This window comes from Cynocephalus volans, chromosome 16, assembly GCF_027409185.1.
Source record: "Cynocephalus volans isolate mCynVol1 chromosome 16, mCynVol1.pri, whole genome shotgun sequence".
NCBI lineage: Eukaryota > Metazoa > Chordata > Mammalia > Dermoptera > Cynocephalidae > Cynocephalus > Cynocephalus volans.
The window spans coordinates 38,620,451-38,641,951 of NC_084475.1; the positions used below are offsets into that span (position 1 = coordinate 38,620,451).

Below are 21,501 nucleotides of genomic sequence, written 5' to 3' on the forward strand. Positions count from 1 at the left end.
GAAGAAATTCATTTGCAGGCTCAGAAATTCTGCATAGGGATTCCTTAGAATTTGACAACCCTGTCCAGCGGGAAGTAGCTAGACAAGAAGTCTGTGACCTGGTTCCTTCCCCAGGATTGTAGAAGTTACTAACAGAAGGGGGTAATCGGTAAACGTAGAACCCACCCTCGCAACTCATGTCTATACTATAGAATTAACTTTGTTTTCCATTTATAGCTACCCCATAACAATTAACTAAGATTGCATCAAAAGCAGCTGTCTGTCATGTTTGAAGACTGTACATCCTGTTCCTCAATATATTTACTTATGTCAAGTAAATATAAGGCCTTAGTCAATTGGAGAGGCAGTTAGGACTTTACCTCTTTCTCCTGGCCAACATCTTCTGAAATAAAAAGTCTTTCCTCTAAGTTCTAACTGGCAGGTGTGAGTGGTGATCTTACAGTGGCAAGCACTGGGACCCATAGGGGTCAGGGGTTCCCCTAAGTCAGCCTCTCACATGTTGCTGTTGGTAAAGGGGAATCCCATGGGACCTGCCTGTTACCAAAAGTAAAGATGTTCCTCATTGAACTGTCACCGAAAAAAAAAGCCTGAAGAGTTTACGAGATGCCTCACCTTGGGCTGAGTCAGAACAGTTAAAATTCCTCCTGGGAGCAAACCATTCCACTCCCCCACTAGTCAGCGAATGCTTTAAAAACACTGAGAACTATCATGCTCAGAGAAGCCTCAGGAAATATTAGCTTACATTACATGGTCTAGTAATCTGCTCCAAGCCAGTAATTTTCCCACCTCAGCTCATCTTCATAGGTTGGTTAAGACCTTGGCCATAAACTTATGACTGGCAAAATATACAGGATCACAATTAGTGATCAGTACTTACTCAGATGGAACCAGTATATAATTCAGTATATTTTAACATAATGTTTTTGTCCAGAAGTGTACTTCATTGTCCTGTTTATTCTCTGGCTACATAAACTTAGGAACCTCACTTAATTCACAGACTCAATTTTCCACATGTAAAATACAAGCATTATAGTTGATTATGTCAAAATTCCACCCAACTTTAGCATTTTATGGATCTCTGAATCTAATGCTGGAGCCTGCAGAGTTTAGTTTCTACAGAGGTTGTTGAAATAAAAGCGAGCAAGCTTTTTAAAAGTCACTTTCTCTGTGAATGAGCCATTCAACTTAGAGAAATTTATCATAAGAAAATAATTTGTGCATAGCACTGTGATTTATGGATGAAGATATTTAGCTACATGGATATAATTAAATGGTATCACAACATTTATTATAATAACAAAAAATTAGACACAGTTCACTGACAACAAATAAAAAACTAATTAAATTGATTTTAGTACATCCATATGTAGAATATCATAGAACCATTAAAAAAGGTTATTAGACAACGGTTAATACCATGGGAAAACAGTCACTGTTAGGTGAAAAAAGCAGGTAACCAGTCTATATCTGTATATACACACGCATATATATGCATAAATATACAAATATGTATGTGTGTATTTATAAAAATCTATAACACTATATATAAATATGCAGTACTTGTTTATCTACATACAAATAATGCTAATACTATTTGATTCAAATAACCCAAATAATCTCATTGGTGGTGAGATTATCTGTGATTTTTACTATCATATTTAGCTTTATTGTATTTTCTAAATTTTATACAATAAATTGGCATTATTTTTGGAATTCAAGGATAAAAAAGAAATAATATGTCTCCTTTTTTTTTTTTTTTGGTGGTGGTAGTGATGGTAATGACCACATTTTTCTCCTTTATTTCTGAAAGAATTCGCAAATATCTCCTCTGCCCATCTCAGGTTCTCCTTACCTTTATGATAGGTACTTTCTGGACCCATCTTGTCAATTAGTATGTCTAGGAGAATAGCACAGAAACAGTCTCACCTGCCTTTTCTCCTCCAAAAGGGCCCCATTTTAGGTTTCCACATCTATACCCACACTGCCCACACTTTCCAGCTCCCGGGCCCTGTCTTACATTCATCCCTCCACAGGGAATGCTTTTTTCCATCTCTTGAAATCTAGATCATCACTGAAGACCTGAATCAAATGCCTCCTTCTACATAATGTCTCAACATTTCTAGGGAAGAATGCCTCTCTCTCCCTCTCTCTCTTCCAAAGTACCATAGCAATTAATTTTTCCTTTGACATTTACCTTTTTGTCCTTTACGGATATTGGGAGCTCCCAAGATAAAAGGGTAGTTAAGAGTGGGAGGAACTGATGAATGAATATCCCAACTGCAGAGGTCAGTGGTTTCTCTTCCAACCAATTCTCCTTAGTGGGAATATGAGTCTAAAGTTACCAGGCCTTCCAATATGTCATGAAAAGCAAGAAAGTCAGGTTTTCATATAAAATCTCCCAGTTTTTAAATATTAGCTCATAAAAAGCAAAAACAAGCAACAACAACTCTGGGCAGACCAAACAAAAAAATATCTTCTAGCTTGAGTCTATCCTGCAAGCCCAAGTTTGTAACCTCTCAGCAGGCTGACACCTACATCCCCACATTCTTTTATCACCCAGCACAGAGGCTTCCTCATAATGGTTGCACCCATTAGGCAATCAACTGGGTAAACCTTCCACTTGGTAGGTTACTGATAATAAGATCCACATCAAAGATCCATCATCCAACATTAATGTTTTAAAACTTGTTTTGATTCTGAGCTCTTCTCCAAAAAACCTTCCAAAGGTAACACAGAAGAAAATTCTCTATGACCTAAAACAGCAACTTGCCTTTTTTCCTGTACTTTGTACTAACCCAACAGCCCTGTCAGCACTCAGTAAATAATACATTAGAGTCATTTAATTACAGCTTTTATGCATCCAGGTCATGTAATATTGACTTCATATTTGCAGTCAAATTTTCTACCACTTAAGAAGAAAGCAGCAAGGGATAAAAGGCAGGCAAAAGCCAAGCAATGGCCTAAGAAAGAAATGGCAATTTTTATGTCTGCCTCAGAAGAGCTGAATCAGGAAAAAAAAAATAGAAATGAAACCAAGCCAGCTGAATACCTCATAGCAAGGAATGGGAAAGCAGCACTATGGCATCCTGGATCTATTATAGCATTACCTCACTGTCATTCACCAAAGAGCATTACCTAACTGTTTCTGGCTCGTCTAAGTAGGCACTTTCAGTGAGGCTGAAAGAGATGACCTCATAAAAGACACCATCTCAAAGTCAGATAGCCAGGCAGAGGCTCTAGCCTGGAGTCTTGAAAAGTGTCCTGAACATAGGACTTTTCCAGAGACTAAAGGGCATGAGACAGATGAGAGATCAGTTGTAAAGGATATTCCTTCTAGGGCCAGCCTGTGGCTCACTCAGGAGAGTGTGGTGCTGAATAAAACTAAGGCCATGGGTTCAGATCCCTATATACAGGGATGGCCGGTTCACTCACTTGGGAGAGCGTAGTGCTGACAACACCAAGTCAAGGGTTAAGATCCTCTTACCGGTCATCTTTATTTATTTATTTTTTTTAAAAAAAAAAGGATATTCCTTCTGGTGTGGAGAGAAATATCACTGGCTCAAGAACACTAAGCCAGAACTGATTTCATGGACACATCCCTGGAAGAAGGCAGAGTTCTGTCAATAGACAGTGCTGCCTCGATGGTGCTAGAATGTGCAGGCTCAACTTTCAATAAGCCAGCAATACGTAACCTCTTCCATGAGACTAGCATAGTTCAAATAACAGAGGCCAGGGGCTCTGTTTCAATCGAGTTTTCATTCTAACAGAAGGAGACAGACAATAAGCATTTTTTTTTTTTTTTTGCCTTAAAACAACAGAAATTTATTCTCTCACAGTTTTAGAGGCTATAAGTCTGAAATCAAGGTGTCAGGTAGGACCATGCTCTCTCTGAATCCTGTTGGGGAATCCTTCCTTGCCTCATTCTATCGTTGGGCAATTTTCTGGAAATTCTTGATGCTCCTTGGCTTGCAGCTATATAACTCCAAATCCGACCTTTGTCACCACACAGACCCTGTGTGTCTGTCTTCACATGGCCATATTCTTTTAAGGATACCAGTCATATTGGATTACAGGCCCACCATATTCCAGTGTGCCCTCATCAATTACATCCGCAATTGCCTTATTTCTAAATAAGGTCACATTCTGAGCTACTAGGGGTTGGGACTTTGATGTGTCTTTTTGGAGGGGGACAACAATTAAACCCATAGCAACCTGCATCTGCAGCAGAAATTAGCAAGTGTCCTAGAATGATCCAGGTAAGGTTCTATGGGTAAGAGACAAGAGCAGTCAATCCCTTGGACTTTAGCACATTTTAAAAGGAAATGTCAAATTGTTGCACATCTTATGAATTAAATAAAACAGCATGTTGAAATAGACATGGCCTGCTGGGCTCCATTAGATTGGATGGTCAGAGCAGAGGTCTAAAGAGGTGACACATTAACTGAGTTCTTAGTGACAAGAAGGAATCAGCCATGCCAAGGTCTAGATTAGCGGCACCCCTTGAGGGAGAAACAGCTAGTGCAAATACAAGGACTATGTTGTGCTGGAGCAGAAAGAAGAAGCCCATGTTTGTGGACTTTATGAAGCAAGAGCAAAAGTGGTAGCAGATGAGCTCAGATAGAAAGAAAACCAGCAGATCATATAGGGTATCGAAGGCTCTAGAAAGGGATATGGAAATCATTCTAAGTTCTTAGGAAGCCACTGAAGGATTTTAAGCAAACGAATAAAGTACTATCAACCCCTTAGGCTGTATTTCCTGGGATGACTGGAGCCAGTTTCAGTTGCAAAAGAGGGACAGTAGACACTTGGCGGTGTATTAGACCACAGAGTCACGTGTGCTGTGCTACTGCCCACAAACTTTGTGGGGAATCTTAGGGTTGAGCACAGAGGGGAAGCTGGCAATAAAGTCAGGACCAATAGGGTTCTATGAAACCTGTGCCATTGTTTCAGGAAAAGCCACCCCTGCCAGAATTCAGCTACACCACTTGCCAGAGCCCTGTCAGCAAACTGGGGGTTCCTTGAAACTTCCACAGCTCCCTGCTTGTGTCTCTGTAAGCTCTTATTAGACTGTGAGCTTTGTGAAGCAAGTACATATTTACGCAACCTTTTATCTCCCAGTCTACTGTGCAGTGACTGTCACATGATAATTATCTGGGAGTTTAGTAGAATTCAAAGGAATTAGTAGGATATGCAGTTCATACTAGCCATCTTGCCCTGCATCTAAAAATGCCAGCAGGTTTCATGGGGAGGCTGACTGAGGGGCCAAGATTTACTGAGTTCAACATTTTAACTGACCGGTTGAGGACCATTGCTTTAGCCAACCTCTGCTAATTTTACTAGAATGTTGTAAACCGTGAGACTCAAGTCGGACCTCCTCTGAATTATAACTGTACTCACTGGTCTCCATTTATTGACTTCTAAACAGGTGATCCCACCCCCTGAACCCGAAGGTGACATCCTCTTGCATAGTGTATATAAAAGATGAATCACAAAGGAAAAATCTGATCAGAGAAAAATTAATATCATACTTACATATCCATATTCTAAATCCCAGCACCAGCAGTAATTGCAAAACCTCACAAAACATGCCCTGAGAAAGTCCCCGATGAGGATTGTGACATAGGTGGTCAGAACATCAGAAACAGTCAGCCGCACAAATTCCTGTTGAGATATTATCTGTATTAAAACCCACATTTCTGTCTTCAAATGGTCCTAGTGTTGGCATTAAATTTGCCATTTTTCTAAAAAATTGTTGACTTGAAGAATGCAGTTAATGGTAAAAGCAAAAAGTAATTTGGCATATATAGTAAATAAAAAATGTTTCACCCCTGTTTTATTAGTCTAAAAATAATGATTTCCCATTCAGCATATCACAAGTCTTCTTACTGAGAAATTTTATAAGCATAACACAAGAACCAAAAGCAGATGGAAAAATACTGACCACACAGAAATTTGAAAGTTTTATGTGGCAAATAGCACTATTTACAAAGTTAAAAGACAAACGTGGAAAAAGTACTTGCAACATATACAATAAAGGGTTAGACATATTAAAAACACATTAAAAACATAATCCTAACACATTAAAAACTTGTATAAATCAATGTAAAAATAAATAGGCAATTCAATAAAGAAAAAGCTGGCAAAAAGCGCAAGTGAAAATTTCATAAAAAAACATATACAAACAATCCATTAAAACATTGAAAAATACTTAAACCCCACATAATAAAAATACACATTAAAACAATGAGTTGTTGCCTCACAGAGCAATAAATATGTTAAAATCTGTGCTTCTCCATTCTGGTGAGAGTGTGATAAAACAGGCACTGGCATAAACTGATGAAATAGTTAAACTGGCACAATGTCGGGGAGAAATCTGTCAAAATTCACCACATTTTAAAATGCTTGAAACTTGATCAAGGAAATCCACTTTTAGAAAGTATCAATATTCGCTCAAGTGCACAAATCTATATTTACATCTACGAAAGTATTGCTTCTTCTGGATAAAAATCAGAATAAATTCAAATACGCTCAGGAAAACGTTAATTAAATTCTACAAAATGGGTACCACACAACAGAATATTGTGAGCCCTTAAATAAAATGCTATTGTGGTGATAGATGGTGAAGGACATGCAAGTATGTGAATATACTAGAACCCATGGAATTGTACACTTTTAATGGGTGAACTGCAGGGTGTGTAAGTTATATCTCAATAAAATTGTTTAAAACATGTTAAAGTACTATGTCCTTACAGAAAATAAGTTTTCTAAAAGTTTACAAAATTGCATATGTGGTATGAACTTATTTGTTAAGAAAATATTCTCTGTATATATACAATACATATTTGTATGTATGTATGTGCATATTATGTATATGGATGTGCAGAGAAAAAGTCTGGAAAGTGAGAAACTGGTTCCCTGACTGATATGGGCTTGAATTAATGTGTAAAGTGTGTGGCTGGGGAATAGAGGAGAAAGTTCACTATTTCCTCTTCAAACTCCTAGGATGATAATCAATAAATATAAGACTAGCCACATATAATTATAACTTTTTATCATGATATTTCACTTCTGCTTTTCCCTTTCTGTCTCTTCTCAATAATTTGTGCCCTAAAGCTAAAGACACTGAATGTCTAATAAGACATATTTTGTCAGAAATACTAGAGCTTTTCCATAATATGAAAGCCTTTGGTTTTTATTTCTAGCCACCTCTATGGTCTCCCCTCAAATAACTAGTGAGGAATAATTGTCCCAGAGGGCAAAGGACATTGGACTAGCAGTCGTCTTTTGTTAAGTTCCAGGCTCGTGCTTCAGGGCAGCGCTTCCTAAGCTCCGGGCAGTCGTGCACCACCTTGGTCCCCGCCACGTCCAAGTACCATCTGAAATATCGTTTATCTGATCTTTTAAAACTTTTATGCAGTGTATTTTTAAAAATAACAATTGTTGGGGCCAGCCCCGTGGCTCACTCTGGAGAGTGCGGCGCTGGGAGAGCCAAGGCCGCGGGTTCGGATCCTATAGAGGGATGGCCGGTGCACTCACGGGCTGAGCATGGTGCAGACCACACGGTGCCGAGGGTTGCGATCCCCTTACTGGTCATAGAAATAAAAATAAATAAATAATAATAATAATTGTTACTATTATAAATGGAATAGATCATCTGCCATAAATAGAAGTTAGTGGTAAAATAAATACCCGTACAATAAAAACAAAACCAAAAAATTATATTGAAACTTTACAGTAGCACGTGTGGCAAGGGCTTGTCAGCAGTCGTATATTTTGGGGAGGGACCTCAAAGAGCAGGCGTGGGGAGGCGGAAGAGTGAAGCAGCAGACGAGAGAAAGCCTTCCCCAAACAAAGTTAAAAGCTGTCCCTGCTGGGGCAAGTGAGTCTTGATCCTGCTGGGGACCCACTTCAGAGGACGTATTAGAATTAGCCTCAGAGTCGTCCACTTAAGAAACAGAACGGGTCGTACGTCCCCGCCGGCTGCCCTGTCCCGTTAGTCAAGGATGCAGCACAGGTAGGTGCTGAGTCTGCTCCCTGCGGTGACAGCAGAGCCCCTCCGGGGGACGGGGAGAACACGCGCGCAGCGCCATCTAGAGGCCGTCAGGCGGCGGCGCGTGCAGGTGTTTGCTGCACGGGGTTCCGCACCTCAGCTTTTGACGAAGTTTATGGCCTCTAACATGCACCATCACATCACTAACTTAGGGACTCTTCCCTCATCTCCCTGACAAGGGTAAGCTCCCTATGAAAAGTCCTGAGTGCGTGCATTTCATCCTTGTGGTGCTTTGTTGCCATTGTAAATTTACAATGATTTCTTCCCCATTGTATTATATCTTCGGTATTTAGCACAATGCCTGGCATTTAGCACCCAAAAAGTATGAATGAATGAATGAGTGATAGGATTCCTGGGGTTATTTCTGGACATAACTTTAACGCTTCCCTACTCTTATTCTCCTTTCCTTTGCCCTGGCAGTGTTGACTTCAGATGCTAGTAACTAGGACCAGTTAGAGGTAGGCTATGAGAGATATTTAGGTTTCCAATGCGAGGTCTGGAAGACTTGCTCAGGTACGAGAAAATTTCAGAGTGGTTTGGAAATCCTCCGCATCTTCCCATTGTGAAAGTTAGGTCATCCCAGTGGTTGAAATTCTATGCTTCCCCAACCAGTGACCTAACTTTCACATGCAATACTTGAAGAGGATTCAAAAATCATATTAAAATTTTAAAATGTTCATGTATCATAAGAAGAATCATTTTCAAGTAAAGGGAATCCCCCAAATAGTGGCCCAGCTCCTCCAGCTCATTTTAGGGATGCCATCCAATCTTCTCATCCACGTTCATCATCAGGATTCCACCTGCCTCATTCACATTCCATTCAGAACCGTAACCCCTTCCCCAGGTCAGCTCCTGCAGAATTTCCCACAAGTGCGTAATGCCCATTTGGAAAAAGATAAAAGAGAAGGGGGAAATCCAACTACAAAGGGCAGTAAGGAAAAATGATGAAGAAAGAAAAACCACTACAAATAAAATTTAATTTTAAAAAAAAAAAAAAGACAAGACAAGCACCATGGTCCAGGGGCTTTCAAGAGGCAGAACTAAATAAATGGCTACTCCTTTATTTTATGTCAGTATGTGTGGGAATTTCACAGAAGCTTCTGCATGAGAAACATAAATATTCTCCTAGATTGCACTGGCATTCATATCTAATTGATCCATTCCTCCTCCCAAGAAGTACCCAGCCCAGATCTTATTCTTTACAGCTAACTCTATTAATCCTGTTCAATAAGTGTCTGCTAACAGGTAGGTTTCTTAGTCCTCATGACAGCCTGCATTCTAGGATGTACAGAAGAGAACATCTCAAATTCTTGGAGTTTGTGAACACTGTATTATCTATCATTTCATTTCTTTAATCTTGGGCTGAAGATTTAAGAAGCAGCTTAAATGTGATAAAACTTGACTCTGTTTAACGCCATGACCATACTTCACTTCACAGAGCCTTGAGACATAGAAACCCATGTATCACGTGTATTCATTTCCTATGTGGTTGCTGTAACAAATAACCACAAATCTAGTGGATTAAAATAATGCAAATTTATTTTCTCACAGTTCTGGAAGTCAGAAATCTAAAATCAAAGTGCGGACATGGGAGGAAAATCTGCTTCCTTGCCTTTTCCAGCTTCTGGAGGCTCCCTGAATTCCCTGACTCATGGCTCCTTTCTCCATCTTTAAAGCACATCCTCTAGTTCTGTTGTCATATATCAGTTTTAGGATTTTGACCCTTTTGTCTCCCATTTATAAAGACCTTTAAGATTTTATTAGGAACACTCCCATAATTTAGGATAATTTTTCCACTCCAAGATTCTTAAATTAATCACATCTGCAAAGTCCATTTTTCCATATAATGTGACATAGTCATAGGTTCCAGGGATTAGATTGTAGTCAACTTTGGAGGGTTGTTATTCTCTCTACCATACCCTGAATCACAAGCACCTCTCTGCTAAGTGCAAACAACTTTTATTTCATTTTATTATATTTATTATTTCATACATAATCTATTTCTGTAAACATGTATGAAATGTGATCTGAAAATCAAATATTAATAACATACAACTAACTAGGAAAGATGGGTCCCTGAAAGCTTAAAAAATAAAGTAAAACAAACATCCTTATCTATACCATACTTTCATCCCCAGCCCTGGCGAGTGCATGCTGATCAGAGAGGTGCCCACCTGGAGAAGCCCAAGATCTGTGGAGACCACGTGCCCTGCGATGCCAGTGCACAACCCAGCAGGTAGGCCATGTCGCCACTGCTTGACTCCATCCCCAGCCCGGCCTAGTGCATGCCATTCAGAGAGGCCCAAGATCCGTGGAGACTACGTGCCCTGCAGTGCCAGCGTGCAACCCAGCAGGTAGGCCTTGCCACTGCCCCCCGACTCCATGCCCAGCCTGGCTGAGTGCATGATGACCAGAGAGGCGCCTCCCCAGAGAGGCCCAAGACCCAAGGCAACCATGCACCTGAGGCACTAGTGGGCACTAAGCAGACACTGAGACAGCCATACCAAATTGGCAGCCCCAGCAGCATCCTAGCCAGACAACAGTGTCAAACCAGTGGGCCGTGGAATCCCCTGCCACAATGACTAAAAATCAGAGGAAAGATACCAGAAATATGAAAAATCAAGAAAGTACACCACCAAAGGGTAATAACTCACAAACTCTAACTCCTATAGAACAAGAAGCCCTTGAAATATCTGACAAGGAATTTTGAGTGATAATTCTAAGGAAACTAAATGAGATGCAAGAAAACTCAGCTAGACAACACAATGAAATGAGGGAAAGTATACAGGACCTGAAAGAAGAAATGTACAAGGAAATCAATGCCCTGAAAAAGAATGTAGCAGAGTTGGCTGAGCTGAAGAATTCATTCAATGAAATAAAAAACACAACAGAGAGTTTAACCAGCAGGCTTGCAAAAGCAGAAGAGAGAACCTCTGACCTTGAAGATCAGCTGTTTAAAATAACACAGGCAGACAAAAAAAAAAAAAGAAAACATAATTAAAAACATTGAAGAAAATCTAAGAGACATATCAGACAACCTTAAGCACTCAAATATCCGAGTCATAGGTATTCCAGAAGGGGAGGAAAAAGGAGATTGCATTGAAAACATATTCAACAAAATAGTGGCAGAAAACTTCCCAGGTATAGGAAAAGAAACATATCTTCAGATTCAGGAAGCTGAAAGATCCCCAAATGTATTCAACACAAAAAGGTCTTCTCCAAGACACGTTATAGTCAAATTGGCAAAACTCAAAGACAAAGAGAGAATCTTAAAAACTGCAAGAGAGAAGCATCAAATCACCTATAAGGGAGCCCCAATCAGACTAACATCAGACTTTTCATCACAAACCCTAAAAGCCAGAAAGGAATGGGATGATATATTCAAAATACTAAAAGACAAAGATTGCCAGCCAAGAATACTCTACCCCACAAGGCTATCCTTCTGAAATGAAACGCAAATAGTATATTTCTCAGACAAACAAAAACTGCAGGAGTTCACTACCACATGACCACCCTTACAAGAAATTCTCAAGGAAGTACTGGGTTTGGTACCTGAAAAATAACTACCACTGCCATAAAAACTCAAGAAAAATCAAAACCCACTAGTAAAATAAAAATGGCAACAATGAAGAGAAAAAAAAAAAAGTTTATCTACAACCCAAGGAACTGACAAATACAGAAAACAAACAGTAAATCAGAAAGAAAAGAACAAAAGACACTTAAGACATCCAAACAAAAATCAATAAAATGCTAGGAGTAAATTAACACTTTTCAATAACAACTCTTAATGTAAAAAGATTAAATTCCCCAATCAAAAGACACAGACCGGCTGACTGGATTAAAAAGGAGGACCCAGCTATATGCTGCCTTCAAGAGACCCACCTCATCTATAAAGATTCACATAGACTAAAGTGAAAGGATGGAAAAAGATTTACCATGCAAACAGAAATGAAAAATGAGCTGGAGTAGCTATTCTTATATCTGATAAAATAGATTTTAAACTAAAAACCATAAAAAGAGACAATAAGGGCCACTACATAATGATAAAAGAAGACATAACAATCATAAATATATATGCACCTAATGTCAAAGCAGCCAGACTTATAAAGCAAACTCTATTAGACCTAAAGAAGGCAATAGACACTAGTACCGTAATAGCAGGGGACCTGAACACCCCACTATCAATATTGGACAGATCACCTAGGCAAAGAATCAGCAGAGAAACACAAGATCTAAACAACACTCAAGACCAATTGGACTTGGCAGATGTTTGCAGAACATTCCATCCAACAACCTCAGAATATTCATTCTTCTCATCAGCACATGGATCATTCTCCAGGATAGATCACATGTAAGGTCACAAATCAAGTCTCAATAAATTCAAAAAATTGGAATTATCCCATGTATTTTTTTAGATCACAATGGATTAAAATTAGAAATCAATAACAAATGAAATTCTGGAAACTATACAAACACATGGAAATTAAACAGCATTCTACTTAATGACATATGAGTCCAAGAAGAAATCAAAAGGAAATCAAAAAATTTATTGAAACTAATGAAAACAATGATACATCATACCAAAACCTGTGGGATATTGCAAAAGCAGTACTAAGAGGGAAATTTATCACATTAAATGCTTACTTCAGAAGAATGGAAAGATGGCAAGTGAACAACCTAACACTTCACCTTAAAGAACTAGAAAAACAAAAACAATTCAAACCCAAAGTTACCAGATGGAAAGAAATCATTAAAATCAGAGCAGAACTTCATGAAATTGAAACCCCAAAAAACAATACAAAAGATCAATGAATCAAAAAGTTGGTTTTTTGAAAAGATAAATAAAATTGACAAATCATTAGCACGGTTAACTAAAAAAAGAAAAGAGACAATCCAAATAACAAAAATTAGAAATGAAAAAGGTCATATTACAACTGATACATCTGAAATACAAGGAATCGTTTGAGACTACTATAAACAACTATATGCCAACAAATTTGAAAATCTGGAGGAAATGGATAAATTTCTGGACACACACACAAGCTACCAAAACTGAGCCAAGAAGATGTAAAAAATCTGAACAGACCAATAACAATAAAAGAGATTGAAGCTGTTATCAGAAGGCTCCCAACAAAGAAAAGCCCAGGAACAGATGGATTCCCAGCAGAATTCCACCAAACATTCAAAGAGGAATTGACACCAATTCTCTACAAACTATTCCAAAAGATTGAAACAGAGGCAATTTTCCCAAACTCATTCTATGAAGCAAACATCACCCTGATACCAAAACCAGGTAAAGATACAACTAAAAAAGAAAACTACAGTCCAATATCCTTGATGAATATAGATGCAAAAATCCTCAATAAAATACTACCTAACAGAATACAGCAACACATATGCAAAATTATACACCATGATCAAGTAGGATTCATCCCATGGATGCAAGATTGGTTCAGCATATGCAAATCAATAAATGTGATACACCATATCAATAAAATCAAACACAGGGACCATATGATTATCTCCATGGATGCTGAAAAAGAATTTGATAAAATTCAACACTCATTCATGATAAAGACTCTCTATAAGTAAGGTATAGATGGAAAGTATCTCAACACAATTAAGCCATATATGATAAACCCACTTCCAATATCATCTTGAATGGGGAAAAGCTAAAAGCTTTTCCTTTAAGAACAGGAAGTAGACAAGGATGCCCACTCTCACCACTTCTATCCGACATAGTGTTGGAAGTACTAGCGAGAACAATCAGAGGAGATAAGGAAATAAAGGGCATCCAGATTGGAAAAGATGAAGTCAAACTGTCCCTCTTTGCAGATAACACGATCCTATATATCGAACAGCCTGAAGCCTCTACAAAAAAACTCTTGGAGTTGATAAATGATTTCAGCAAAGTAGCAGGATACAAAATCAACACACAAAAATCAGTAGCATTTCTATTCTCCAATAGTGAACATTCAGAAAGAGATATCAAGAAAGCTTGCCTGTTTACAGTAGCCACCAAAAAAATAAAATACTTAGGAATTGAGTTAACCAAGGATGTGAAAAATCAGTATAATGAGAACTACAAACCACTGCTAAGAGAAATAAAAGAGGACACAAGAAGATGGAAAGATATCCGATGCTCTTGGATTGGAAGAATGAACATTGTGAAAATATCCATACTACCCAAAGTGATATACAAATTCAATGCAGTCCCCATCAAAATTCCGATGACATTTTTCTCTGGAAAAAACTATCAACACATTTATATGGAATAACAAAAGACCACACATAGCCAAAGCAATTCTGAGCAAAAAATAAATAAATAAATAAAGCTGTAGGCATAACACTACCTGACTTTAAACTATACTACAAAGCTATAATAACCAAAATAGCATGGTACTGGCATAAAAACAGACACACTGACCAATGGAATAGAATAGAGAATCCAGAAATCAACCCACACACCTACAGCCATCTGATCTCTGACAAATGCACCAAGCCTATTCACTGGGGAAGAGACTGCCTCTTCAGCAAATGGTGCTGGGATAACTGGATATCCGTATGCGGGAGAATGAAACTAGACCCTTACCTCTCACCATATACTAAAATCAACTCAAAATGGATTAAAGAATTAAATATACACCCTGAAACAATGAAACTTCTCAAAGAAAACATAGGAGAAACACTTCAGGAAGTAGGACTGGGCACAGACTTCATGAATATGACTCCAAAAGCATGGGCAACCAAAGGAAAAATAAACAAATGGGATTATATCAAACTAAAAAGCTTCTGCACCACAAAAGAAACAATTAACAGAGTTAAAAGACAACCAACAGAGTGGAAGAGAATATTTGCAAAATATACATCTGACACAGGATTAATATCCAGAATATACAAGGAACTGAAACAACTTTACAAGAAAAAAAAAAAACAAGGAACCCAATTAAAAAATGGGCAAAAGAGCTAAATAGGCATTTCTCAAAGGACGATATATGAATGGCCAACAGATACATGAAAAAATGTTCAACATCACTCAGCATTTGGGAATTGCAAATCAAAACCACACTGAGATACCATCTCTCCCCAGTTAGGATGGCTAATATCCAAAAGACTGAGAATGATAAATGCTGGTGAGGTTGCGGAGAAAAAGGAACTCTCATACATTGTTGGTGGGACTGCAAAATGGTGCAGCCTCTATGGAAAATGGTATGGAGGTTCCTCAAACAATTGCAGATAGATCTACCATATGACCCAGCTATCCCACTGCTGGGAATATACCCAGAGGAATGGAAATCATCAAGTCAAAGGTATACCTGTTCCCCAATGTTCATCGCAGCACTCTTTACAATAGCCAAGAGTTGGAACCAGCCCAAATGTCCATCATCAGATGAGTGGATACGGAAAATGTGGTATGTCTACACAATGGAATACTACTCTGCTATAAAAAAGAATGAAATACTGTCATTTGCAACAACATGGATGGACCTAGAAAGAATTATATTAAGAGAAACAAGTCAGGCACAGAAAGAGAAATACCACATGTTCTCACTTATTGGTGGGAGCTAAAAATAAATAAATAAATACACCAACAACCTGGTACAGGGGAGAGGGAAGAAGACACAACAATTACAATCCCTTGAAGTTGATATGACAAGTGAACAGAAAGGACATTGTTGGGAGGGAGGAGAGAGGGAGGTTTCGGTAATGGGCACAGTAATCAGCCACGTTGTATATTGACAAAATACAATTTTTTAAAAAAATTATACTATACTTTCTGTACTCAGTCTTCAATGATCTTTTCCTAGCATTATATACATTTAACTTATTTTTTTCCACAATTAAAATCACAATTGATTGGGTAGTCTGATGGCCATCTGATTGAGGCTGATGATGTCTAATGATATATACATTGGTTTAAACCATATTAGCTTTGTAAGAATATCTCTAATTCTTCCATTTTTCTTTTATTTTACAAAAAATAACAACATAGTGAAAATGTTTAAATAATTCACCAAAGACTACAGTACTGCTGAAACTCAGCTCCTGTCTAATAGTGCTGTCTAACAGAAGCACTATGACATATTTAAAATTTTCTGTTCTCAGTGACGAACTAAATCCCAAAATCAGTTTATGAAATGCACATAATGAATGTTAGTTCTAAAAAGATCAAATTATAGCCTTTCAAAATATAAACTGGATCTGTATAGAAATAAGAGACCTGAAGTTTTTTTGTTGTTTTTGTTTGGTTTGGTTTTCCTTATTGGACAGAAAGCCATATTAATCATTATTTCTTTTCTCTGATAAAATACCACTAGTATTGGACTGCTATCATTTACAAAATCATCATGAAAACAAAACACTTAAAATAGTATTTCTTTTATCTCTTAAAGTAAAATTACTTGACAAAAATTGGTATTACTAAAATTAGTGTTTGCTCCCAGAAGAATCCAGTTTTGCTTTTTGTTCTGTTTTGTTTTATAGCCAACAGATAACACTAAATAGACTTCCATTAAAATATTCAATTGGGCCAGTCTCTAAATCTAAGTGCTTTATTGTAACACAAATAGATAGCAAACATCTTCTCACGCCATTTTAAAGCATCCTTTCTTTGCATGCAACCGTGAAAGGGGCATACAAATGGTACTTACCCCAAGGGACGGGTGTGAGGATTGCGTGAAATAGTATATATGAAATTCAGAGCCCGCACACACTAAACATTCAATATGTCTTAGATGTTTCTATTAATAAGCAATAAAAAAAAAATAGGCCATTCATTGAAGAAATATTGACTCTACTCTTTTTTCAATCTACTAATTGCCATGCATTTCTGTTGATGGCATTACCTGTCCCACCATTGTTTCCCAGCAGGGTCCCCGAGGTACATCTGCAGGGTGAACAAAAAAGGGCGGCCCAGTGCTATTTCCAGAGAGGGACGCATTGTAGGCCTTGATCATGTTGGCTTCCCACAGAGTAATGTTGGCCTTTACTAGCTTCTCCTCTTCGATCTAGGAAGCACAGAGACGGAGACAAAATGAAGAAAACACAGTTTTCAAAGGCATTTCTGGTGATCATGAGACTGGGTATTTAACAACATGCTGATGCCAAGGACAATCCAGACACCAGGCTTACCTTGTTGTTAATCTCATCCATCAAGGCAAGAATAAATACATACAAGTTGCCCAGAAGAAGAGCAAAAATGCGTCCCAGCAGCCATTTCAGAGCAATGAGGGGATGGTAGTCTTCCAATTCAGCAAATAAGTCAAACAGTGTTGGACAGAACATCCCCAGAAGGGACATAACCATGTTCATCTACAAGGAGACACAAGGGAGGCACTGGGTCAATGGTGCTTGGCAATTATTACTGCTTTCCTCCAGAATTTTAGAAGATTCTCAGCTAGCTTCCTGTGATCTTTTGTAAGACTAAAGAAGATTATTTTTATGCATTTTTAAATTTGATCTCAATAAAACAACAAAGACAAAATTCAACTCACTCTCAAGGTGTACATGTTGTGAGCTTGTGTAAGTACCAGTAGTCACAGTCTGTTTCCTGGGATAGTGAGGGTTGAAAGTTACACTGCTCCTTACCCAGAGAACACATAGTGTTCTACAGGGTACCTGGTTCTGATACGGTGATGCACTTCACAAGATTTCCAAAGGAAATGGAAAATGATCTGCTTGAGGATGAGGTTCAAACAGGAAATACTAACTAGACAATTATCAGCATATGGACTAGTTGAAGCAGTTACAATGGATGAACTCCCTGAGATGGGCTCAGAACTAAATACTGAATCTTGGGGAATGCCAAATTTTAGCGGGGGGGAAATGGAATGAGTTTTAGCAAAGAAAACAGAGTACATTAGAGAAACAAATGGAGAGTACATGGCATAATGTTACAAAAGCCAAGATAGGAAAGCTTAAAAATGAAAGATCCATAATGATTAAGGTAAGAGAATGATGCAGGGGACGGGAGAGAAAGAGAGACAGAGAGAGACAGAAGCAGAGAGAGAGACAGAGAGGGAATGGAAATGTGAAATGTGGGAAATGAGTAGTTCTTATCTCCTGGCTGTTCAACACCCTTATGATTGTATTATTAGACTATATTAGGTCAAAGAAAAGAATCCAGAACATCCAATAATTTTGTAATGGGGAAAAAAGATTTCAGGTAATTCTGGTGACTGTCTTTTCCAAATATCTGGCTCAAATTATCACTACCAAAATATTTTCTATTTTCCCTGTGGACTCCATGTTTTGAATAATTGTGACTACTAGATTATATTCAGAAAACAATTGCTAATATTTCTTTTTCATTTTTGTTAAGAACTTTAGGTAAGTATGACCATCAGGATCAAAAACTCATCATGACATCATAAAATTACTATAATATTATTTCAGCCTAATATAAAAACTTGTCAGATTATTATATAAGGTAAATTTAAATTTGTTTTCATCGGATTTGTAAAGTTATTCATGAATCTTCATTATTACCTTCATTGGCCTCTAGGGCTCAGGGATCCCCTAAAATTGATGTTGAACAGTTTCTTACAAAGAGTGATTATTTTAATGTTAACCTAACCAACTACCCATTATTTAATATGGCTTATTTATACGAAAATATGATCATTATAAACCTTGGATCAAAGCTGCATGATAATTTTGTCCATATATACTATTAAAATTGTAAGAGAATTTTGAAAGCACACTTAGTAAATGCTTTGAGGTGTTCCTTTGTTTTAAATAAATAAAATCCCTCTACCTAATGGTTTATATTTTGCAGTTTCCACGAAATGTCTATGATATTATAGTCTCTTAAACGTATGGCTCCCATCTCTATTGTTACTGCTTCTCAATGCCAAGAATGTTTTTATTTGAAGACTTTTTTTGGTAAGTAGATTATACCATTTGCTGTTTAAGATTTTTCTAGGAGATTCTGTGCTTATGAAGACTTATCTTATGCTTTTTGGTTTACAAGGATCTGCAGAAGTTTCAATGTGGGAAGTCTACACTTCCCACAGCCTAAATCTGTATGTACTTTAAAAATGTCCAAATTCATGTCACATTTTATGCCGAATTCATGAACATTTTATGAAATGGAACAGGTCCTAGCAACACCTCATTACCCATGATTTCCTGATTCTAAATATCTACCTCTAACCTCCTTTCTCTTACCCACTAAATGGGCAGACACTCTGAAGGCACGTAACAGTTATAATACCTAATTCCTGGCAAAGCTCTGGCTCTCCTCATTTGGAAGAAGAGGAAGAAAGGCAGGGGAGAAGAGGGAGATGTGTAGTTAGGCTTCTAGTGAAAAACAGAGGGAAGCCCAGGCTTGCCCAAGGGTGGGGAGGTAGTCTGAATGTTTCCAGTGAGATAAATATAGGAACCAGGAGCTTCATTGTAGCTGCTTAAAAAGATTCAGGCAAAGATCTTTCAATGACAGACATGGGATCTACAAAGAAAGCCACATAGGGTCACGGAAAGAATTTTGGACTTGAAGTCAAGACTCTCAGGTTCTGACCTGATTTTGCCTAATAATATAATCATAAGGGTGTTGAACAGCCAGGAGATAAGAACTACACATTTCCTAACTCTTTTCCTAACTCTATGACCATAAACACATCACCCAATCTCCTGAGATTCATCATCTCCATCTGTAAAATGTAATGGTTGGACTATGTGTTTTTTAATACCTCTTCTGACTCTAACTTTCCATCATGTCACAAAATGCAAAAACAAAAAAACAGTACAAATTTGAAAATAAGACTGCAAGATGTGGAAAACATGCAACAGAATTGGTTAACTATAAAGACGAGAGGGGGAGATAGGTAAAGAGTGGTCTTATTTAATGTCCCGCCACAGAAGCATAAGCCACAAAACAGCAAATATCAGGTTTAAAGCACATAAAAAGCATGCAGGGACGAACTTCATTTTTTTCCCACCACCCAAGGGTGTCAGGATCTTGCTGGGCAAATTCCTGGGATCGCTTCACAGCCCAAAAGATGAGGTATCCGCTCCCGCCAAGAGTTAGAAACACGAAGAAGTTAGCAAGAAACCTCAGGAATCGGATCAAATGGACATTTTCTTCCACTTGGGCAGCTCTTTCTTCTATTATAGCTTCCTGTGCCCAAGCAAAACAACACAAAACAAAAAAGAATACCTTGGTTACAGAATGTTTCATAAACTCAGGAATTATTTTTGTAAACATCAGAATGTGAGGAATAAAAACGTAAAGTAAATCTGGAGTTCCACAAACCACGTGAATAGTGCCAACAAATGATGGCAAGGCAGAAAAAGAAAGAATTCTTGCAAACAAACTCAGACTGATCTCATTCTAGGAGAGCCTTCATTTTAAAAGATATTCTCTTCCAGTACAATTTTTAAAGCTATAAACAATGTTTTAGAGTCATTTAAAATAATGAGCTAATTTATTCCTGTAAATAATTAGTGAGCATTGTTCTATTATTTAAAATATCTGATTCTGATTACTGATGGTCTCCTGTTTCAAGCCACTAGCATTATTTTATTACCAAATTTAGAGAAGACAAGTCCTCGAAGGATAAAGTGCTGTCATGGGTCATCAGAGATTTTCCAGTAATGATCAGAACCATACCCGGATCCCAGCAGGCAGAAATGATAAGTCAATCTTTCTCCTAATTGTCAAGAAACTTCACTGACTAGACCGTACGGAATGCCTCCAATTTTACTCTTGGAAATACAAAGAACAGGCTTTTGAGGTTTGTGTCTTTACCTTAAAGTTCATTGTGATAGAATTAAATTTGTTGTCTGCTGTTTCAGGATTGCCAATCAGGTAGTCCCAGCTAGTGAACATCTTCCAGCTGAAGTTGAAAGTGTTGTCATCACCACCTCCATCATCACCAATATTTTTTGTCATCCTGTAAAAACAGGGACCTTAGCTCAGCAGCCAGATCACAAAATGAAAGAGGGAGGGTCCAAAGTGACAAAACTTCATAGTTATAGGTAAATTGAAGAAGCAATATCTAAGAGATGTATATGTTTCACAAGTTTGTTCTAATTACCAGAAAATAGAAGTTTATTTTTAAACTTTGTTTTTATTTAATTTTTAAACTGTTAATTTCCTAAGCCTTCAAGATTAAAAGACTAGTTAAGCATCGAGGATTTTAACAATTAAACAGGTATACGAAAATACATATTTTATGTGTTTTTTTAAAAACTGAGACATTAATGCTACATAATTGGTTTTTAACCTTTCATTGGATAAGAATCCTTTTTAAGAATCTGATGAAAACCATTGAGTACTTCCTCAGGAAAAAAATATGTATTAATTTTAATACTGTTCCACATTACTTTAGTTTGTTCCCAGACCCCCTGAAGGCTAACCTGGGTCAAGAAACTCTTATGTAAATTAATTCCCCCTAGAATCTCCTCCCAAAGAGCAATTACACTGAATGCATTAAATTTCTATCTACTCT

General features: G+C 37.7%; 1 protein-coding gene across 1 annotated transcript in view; it reads right to left on the reverse strand.

Moving 5' to 3' along the window:
* Positions 1-21,501, reverse strand: part of TMC1 (transmembrane channel like 1) — a 188,278-nt gene that overhangs the window by 30,191 nt on the left and 136,586 nt on the right. Inside the window, exons 10-14 of the mRNA XM_063080407.1 lie at positions 20,799-20,943; positions 19,974-20,168; positions 17,183-17,362; positions 16,897-17,058; positions 5,533-5,661 (exon numbers count right to left, since the gene is read on the reverse strand). Coding sequence (XP_062936477.1) covers positions 5,533-5,661; positions 16,897-17,058; positions 17,183-17,362; positions 19,974-20,168; positions 20,799-20,943 — 811 coding nt within the window. The remainder of the gene's footprint in view (positions 1-5,532; positions 5,662-16,896; positions 17,059-17,182; positions 17,363-19,973; positions 20,169-20,798; positions 20,944-21,501) is intronic.